Source organism: Lampetra fluviatilis, chromosome 54, assembly GCF_964198595.1.
Source record: "Lampetra fluviatilis chromosome 54, kcLamFluv1.1, whole genome shotgun sequence".
Lineage (NCBI taxonomy): Eukaryota > Metazoa > Chordata > Hyperoartia > Petromyzontiformes > Petromyzontidae > Lampetra > Lampetra fluviatilis.
The window spans coordinates 601,724-608,973 of record NC_136328.1 but is presented as its reverse complement, the minus strand read 5'-3'; the positions used below and the strand labels follow the sequence as shown (position 1 = coordinate 608,973).

Genomic DNA, 7,250 nt, shown 5'->3' with positions numbered 1-7,250 from the left:
AACTCGGCCTTTTAAGTGCCAGTTTCATTTAAAGCAATGATTTTTAATCCATAACAGGTCATGGTTAGTGCGATTCACCACATGGACAGCATGGATACTTGTACAGTTGCATATTCAAGTGAATTTCCCAGCGTTCGCTGGTTCAGTACTGCTGCTATGGCTCCTGCCGCTATAGCTCCTGCTGCCTGTCTCGGATGCTGCTTGTGTGTGTGACCAGCAACCACTGCCTCACTTCTTTCCAGCAACTCTGTTCTTCGTATCCTGCACCTTCTCCGATATCTTCTCGCGCGTGTCGCTCACTTTCTCAGATATCTTCTCACGCGTGTCGCTCACTTTCTCAGATATCTTCTCGCGAGTGTCGCTCACTTTCTCCGATATCTTCTCCCGCGTGTCGCTCACTTTCTCAGATATCTTCTCGCGAGTCTCGTCCATCTTGTCCTGCAGGAACTGCTTGACATTGGGTGGCGGTGGCGTGTTGAGGATGCCACGCTTGCGCAGGTACTTGACGGTGTAGGAGGTGCCACCCAACGTCACGGTGTAGCGCGCCGGCGTAGCGATCTGTGGGGATGGGCACACAGCACCCACTTTTAGTTTTTACTGCAGCGGCAGCAGCAGCGGTGAGTAGTTTGTTTCTTAGGGTTGCGTGCAGAGCGTTGTGCTGCTTTGCGTGTGGTGCAGGTCACCTTGTAGAGTGCGTAGGCTGTGAGCAAGTTGCCTCCCTGCGAGCTGTGCAGGAGCTTGATGAACTTCTCAGGAAATCCCAGGGCCTCCAGCATGGGCAGCACGTTCACTCCCCTGCAAACAACAATGACCCCCCCCCCCCACGTGGACTTTAACAGACTCTTGGGACAGGTGCTGTTATCGTGCACGCAAGGGGCTGTGTGGCGAGCGCATGCCTGAAACATGCATATCCACACGTTCTGTGATTCTCCTGCACTCGGGCAGCTCAAACGTCGCTGGGTGCCCTTGAAAGTAAAAAAAAATCCACCGATTTAACTCAAAACCGAGTACCTTTCATCATTTTACAAAAGGTTGTTTCTCCATAACTGCCCCTGGTGGTGTCGTGTTGTCATTTTTTTACCATTCAATACCCCCTCCCTCCATCCCCTTTCGGTTGTTTATCCGAGAGAAAACTGCATCAAGTCAAGAATTTAGATGTCTGGCAAATCCCATTAATGAGCATTTCATCTGGGCGGAAACTGGAGTACCCAGAGAAAGGGTGGGTTGACATTCAGCACCAGCCAAGCACTGGTGGTCTCCCATGGTCACTCGACGCCACTTCTGAGATAAGAGAACTGACTCGGGGCGATTTGTTCCGGAATGAAACCGCGAATGGATAATTATGGATCAAATGCGTCCTGACCGCATTCATCCGAGGAGGTGGGGGGGGGGGCTGCCACCCCACAGCCCCAAGTCGTGTCCCCGAGGGGCCTCACCTCATGGCCGCGTAGTAGAAGGATCCGAACCAGACGGCGGAGGTGACGAGGTGGACAGGGATCATCACCTTGCCGTACTGCTTCAAGGTTCTCTTGAAGCGTGATATGAGGCCCATGGAGCGGTCCTGCAGAGGGTCGGTCTCCTCCGAGGCGGGCTGCGGGCTCCCCTCAGCTTCCAACGCCTTGGCTCGCAGGGGACCCTCGCCCGTACCCCGCTGGGGGTCAGCGCCGCGCTGGGCATCGCCCTTGTCGTCTTGCAGGGGGTCGCCCTTGTCGTCTTGCAGGGGGTCGCCCTTGTCGTCTTGCAAGGGATCGACTTTCCGCTGCTGGGGGTCTCGGCCGGGCGCGCTGTGCAGTGCCGCGCAGCTCAAGCGGCCGCGTGCGAGGAGCCGTGGCTGCGGGGACGCGGCGACCCAGAGGGCGGCAGACGCGGGGCTCCGAGTGAGGCACGCGGGGCTCCGATGTCTGGGCAGGGAGGCGAAGTCCGCGTGGGGGGCCCTCGACACCGTGAGCCGGCGGACGAGCGCCGCGGACCGCATCGCGGCGACGGGTCCTCGCTACGAGGAGGCGCGACGTGACGGCCTCGGAGAGCGTGGCGCGGAGAGAGGCCTGCGGGGTGGAGAGGGTTGCGGGAGACGAGGAGGGTAACGAGGGGGGCAATAAGGTATTTCGGCGTTAAAGGGTAAGGCTGGGGGGTCTTATCCCGAGTTATTCACTTCACGTCTAATTCCCTTCACTTCGGACGCCAATTCACAGCTCTGGGCTCGATGCGTGTTTATAGCGACCATCTCGACATGATGCACAACCACGCAAGCGAAGGCAGAGACCGAAGGAAGGGCTTGAGCCTAAACGTCGACTCGTATAGATCCACACTCACACGGAGACTCACAGACACATCGAAGGGTTTCTGTAAACCCGATAAACCCTTCCATTCAACAACACTGAACCGATGCAATCGCGATGTATATCGCGTCTAAAATCGACCGCTGTCTTCCTGACTGGGAGCAGTTGAATGAGCCCCGACTTCCCTCCCAAAGCCGGAGGCTGCCCTCCCCTGCCTTGTGGCTGCCCATCATGCCCCGTGGCTCCCTCCCTGCCCCTCGCCACGCTGCCCACCATGCCCCGTGGCTGCCCTCCTCCCTCCCTGCCCTCCGTGGCTGCCCTCCCTCCCTGCCCCTCGCCACGCTGCCCACCATGCCCCGTGTCTGCCCGGCCACGCTGCTGCCCGTCACCTGCAGCTGTCACGCGTGGCCCACGCCGCCATTCATTCCGTCGCTTCCGCAAGGTCACCGTGACGGACGTGACGTCACGAACCGTTCCGGGGCGCGCGGCTCCACGGGGTAGTGACGTCATGACAACATCCGGGTGTGCGAGAGCACGTGGCGAACGACGCCGTCGTTCGCATGGCAGCGAACGAGAGTGAACGATGTCGTGAACACGACAGTGTGGAGAGTGAACGATGTCGTGAACACGACAGTGTGGAGAGTGAACGATGTCGTGAACACGACAGTGTGGAGAGTGAACGATGTCGTGAACACGACAGTGTGGAGAGTCAACGATGTCGTGAACACGATTGTGGAGAGTGAATTACGTTGTTAACACGATAGTGTGGAGAGTGAATTATATTGTTAACACGATATTGTGGAGAGTGAAAGAACCAAGAAGATGAATGAATGATGTTAACACTTTTGGAAAATGAATGAGTTCGTTCACAATATTGAATGATAGAATGAGTTAATTCATATTCTTTCTGAATGAGAGAATTTGTTCACAACTGAATTAATGAGCGAGTTGAAATGCATGCGGGTGAATGACATTGAGTTCATTCTCAACACCATGGGAGCTCGAATGAGTTCACAAAATGAGAGAATGAGTTAATTCTCATAATCCAGGAATTAGAATAATTGCTCACTGCGAATGATTTAATTCACGAAACAAAAATTGCGAAATAACTATTTAATTATTTCATTCACAAATGAACTGTAGAGAAATGTTGAGAATTCACAAACGATCGGTACGTCGATACCTTAATGAGTGCAATATTTAAATGAATTGAAGAATTGTTTAACGTGTGTGAATGAGTTATGTACGCGTGAGTGAATGCATGGGCGAGCGAGGAAGTTGATTAATTATAATAAAATCCGAGTAGTGCAACAGTACACGAGTTAACAGTGAATGGGTTTAGCGAATGAATTCTGTGTCATTTTATATTTTGCACCGTCGTTTATGCAAATTGCATCTCTACATCGCCGAGGAAGCAAGTTGCCACAGTGGGGAGCAACAGAGGGCGTGCGTCTGGCAGTCAAATCAGTCCGCCAACCGATAACACCTGGGCCTGTCCCGTGACCTGCTGCACCTCGCCTCGCACATCCTACGACCCATGGACACCTGGGCCTGTCCCGTGACCCCCTTGTCAGCAGGAGCGAACGAACTGCGACGGCAACCGTTGCAGACTCGCTGCTCCCCGACAACGAGTCTGCTGTTGTGTGTGATGCGCGCGTCTGTGGATGGTGATGTTGTTGATGTGGTCCTGTGGGTGCAAAGTCCTGGGTCAGCGTCTGGCGAGTGACGGGGTTCGAGCGCGCGCGGGTGAGGGGCTGCTGCTGCTGTATTCGAATGGTTGGTTGATTTGTTCGGGGTGAGTGAATTGGTAAGACAGCACTTGGTTTGATGAGTGAGCAGTTGGGTTTGTGGTTGAGTGGGTAAGTCGGTGGTTGAGTGAGTGGGTGGTATAGTGGACGAGTCTGCGGTAAACTGGGTGAGTGGGTGGTTTGGTGGATTAGAGGGTGGGTTTTGGTTAGTGGATCAGTGGAAAGGTTGGTGACTGAGTTTTTGGGTTGGTGAGTAGGTGAGTGGTTGGGATGGTGAGTGGTTGGGTTGCTGAGTGGTTGGGATGGTGAGTGGTTGGGTTGGTGAGTGGTTGGGTTGGTGAGTGTTTGGGTTGGTGAGTGGTTGGGATGGTGAGTGTTTGGGTTGGTGAGTGGTTGGGATGGTGAGTGGTTGGGTTGGTGAGTGGTTGGGTTGGTGAGTGTTTGGGTTGGTGAGTGGTTGGGTTGGTGAGTAGGTGAGTGGTTGGGTTGGTGAGTAGGTGAGTGGTTAGGATGGTGAGTGGTTGGGATGGTGAGTGGTTGGGTTGGTGAGTAGGTGAGTGGTTGGGTTGGTGAGTGGTTGGGATGGTGAGTGGTTGGGTTGGTGAGTAGGTGAGTGGTTAGGATGGAGAGTGTTTGGGTTGGTGAGTGGTTGGGTTGGTGAGTAGGTGAGTGGTTGGGTTGGTGAGTGGTTGGGATGGTGAGTGAGTGGTGGGGTTGCCAAGTGGGTGAGTGGATGAGTTGATGGGTCAGTTGAGGTCGATTTGTCTGTTCTCGTGGCCCCCGTCTCCCTCCCCGCACCCCCACTCTTGGACACCCGGTACCCCCCCCCCCCCCGTCTACCCCCCCCCCCCCCGTCTACCCCCCCCCCCCCGTCTACCCCCTCCCTCCCACCGGCCCCCGTCACCGCCCGGCGCTGTAGCCTGGATCTCGTCGCTTCGAGCCAAAGGAATTTCCAATCGATCCTCAGCCACCACCGCTCCCTCTCTCCCTCCCCTCCCCTCCCTCCCTCCCCTACCCACCCCTCCTTCCCCTCCCTCCCCTCCCCTACCCACCCCTCCCTCCCCTCCTTCCCCTCCCTCCCCACCTTCCCCTCCCTCCCTCCCACTCTTCCCCACACCCTCCCATCCAACTTGCCCCACATCCCTTCTCTCCTTCCTCGCCGTCGATCCCCTCTAACCCCCTCCCGCACCCCCAACTCATTCCTCTGCACCCCCGCGGGGAGGGAGGGGGGCGGGCAGGGGGGTCACGCGTGAGCGGGGCCCGGGTCCCCGGGGTCCGCGGTGCCGGCACGCGGCTCATCCAGACCGACGAGTTCCTCCCCCTCCCCCCGCACCCCGACGACTCCACTGGCTCACTCTGACTACACTCACCACCACCAGACTCACCACTCACCACCACTACACTCACCACTACACTCACCCCTATTACACTCACCACCACTACACTCACCACTCACCACCACTACACTCACCACTCACCACCACTACACTCACCACTACACTCACCACCACTACACTCACCACTCACCACCACTACACTCACCACCACTACACTCAACACTCACCACCACTACACTCACCACCACTACACTCACCCCTATTACACTCACCACCACTACACTCACCACTCACCACCACTACACTCACCACCACTACACTCACCACCACTACACTCACCACCACTACACTCACCACCACTACACTCACCACCACTACACTCACCCCTATTACATTCACCACCACTACACTCACCACTCACCACCACTACACTCACCACCACTACACTCACCACCACTACACTCACCACTCACCACTACTACACTCACCACTCACCACCACTACACTCACTACTTACCCCGACTGCACTCACCCCTACTACACTCACCACTACTACACTCACCACTCACCACTACTACACTCACCACTACTACACTAACCCTACTACACTCACCACTACTACACTCACCCTACTACACTCACCCTACTACACTCACCCCTACTACACTCACCACTACTACACTCACCCTACTACACTCACCACTACTACACTCACCCTACTACACTAACCCTACTACCAGAGGTGGGACAAAGTCATTGTTATGCAAGTCCAAGTCGAGTCGCAAGTCATCAAATTCATGACTCGAGTCTGACTCGAGTCCAAGTCACATGACTCGAGTCCACATCTCAGAGGTGGGACAAAGTCATTGTTATGCAAGTCCAAGTCGAGTCGCAAGTCATCAAATTCATGACTCGAGTCTGACTCGAGTCCAAGTCACATGACTCGAGTCCACACCTCTGCCTACTACACTCACCCTACTACACTCACCTCTATTATACTCACTACTCACCACTCCTACACTCACCCTACTACACGCGCCACAATTCCACTCCTACTACACTTACCACTACTAAACTCACTACTGACCACTACACTCACCACAACACTCACTACTCACCATTCCTACACTCACCACACACTCCTACACTCACCACTACGATACTCACTCCTTACCACAACTACATGCACCACTCACCGCGACACTCACAACAATTGCACGACTATGAACTACTCACCACACGACACTCATCTGCGCTCACTTCCACAGATGCCCCCTATTCCTCTCATGCCTCCCGCTCACCAATCCAACCCTTTAACCCCCCCCCCCCCACTAATAATCCCATAGCCCCCCCCCACAACCCCGTGTCGCTGTGGATACGCCACCTCTCCACCGCCTCGTGCTCTCTGTGAGACTGTGCAGGAAGAGCCGGATTCGTCATTTCAGTTTGGCCGTTCCCCCAATCCTAGTCCAGCCGCGCCACGACAGGCGGCTTGAGGCCACGAGATGAGGACGTCCCGGTGCACCCGCCTGTGCACGGGGAATCCCTCCGGAAGGAGAAGCCACGGACAGAAGAAGAAGAACCAACTCCTGAGCTCGCGCGGCACGCATCGCGGGCCACGCCAGGGGTCACACTTCGATCAAAACAAAAATCAACATCTCAGAGCTGGAATTTTGCCACGTGAAGTGTCAAAACAATATGTGGGGGTTTAGTGGTGCAGTTGTTGGTGACCAGGTTGAGAACCACCCGGGTTCATCACTGCGGATGCGCGGCTGAGACCCAGATGCGAACCGAGGATCTCTGAGCTCCGCGTCTCTGACCCCTGGGCCACCCGGCCTCCTCTGGCGCGACCGTCTCGTGTCACATTCCTGATCCGCCTGTGATCC

The 7,250-nt window shown here is 55.6% G+C and overlaps 1 protein-coding gene across 1 annotated transcript; it reads right to left on the bottom strand.

The window, feature by feature from the left end:
• Positions 1-9: 9 nt before the first annotated feature.
• Positions 10-2,724, bottom strand: MIMS1 (mitochondrial inner membrane scaffold 1). Its single transcript, XM_078879396.1, has 4 exons — positions 2,669-2,724; positions 1,437-2,045; positions 684-795; positions 10-558 (listed from the first exon to the last, which is right to left on the bottom strand). Exons 2-4 carry the CDS (start codon positions 1,973-1,975, stop codon positions 229-231), a joined length of 981 nt encoding a protein of 326 aa, XP_078735522.1. The 5' UTR covers positions 1,976-2,045; positions 2,669-2,724; the 3' UTR covers positions 10-228.
• Positions 2,725-7,250: the final 4,526 nt, after the last annotated feature.

Excerpts from the sequence above, each read along its gene's own strand:
- MIMS1 (XM_078879396.1), bottom strand. The coding sequence starts at position 1,975 with ATGCGGTCCGCGGCGCTCGTCCGCCGGCTCACGGTGTCGAGGGCCCCC. Across the intron at positions 796-1,436 it reads TTCTACTACGCGGCCATGAG|GGGAGTGAACGTGCTGCCCA; the intron begins GTGAGGCCCCTC and ends TGTTGTTTGCAG. Across the intron at positions 559-683 it reads CAGCCTACGCACTCTACAAG|ATCGCTACGCCGGCGCGCTA; the intron begins GTGACCTGCACC and ends CCATCCCCACAG.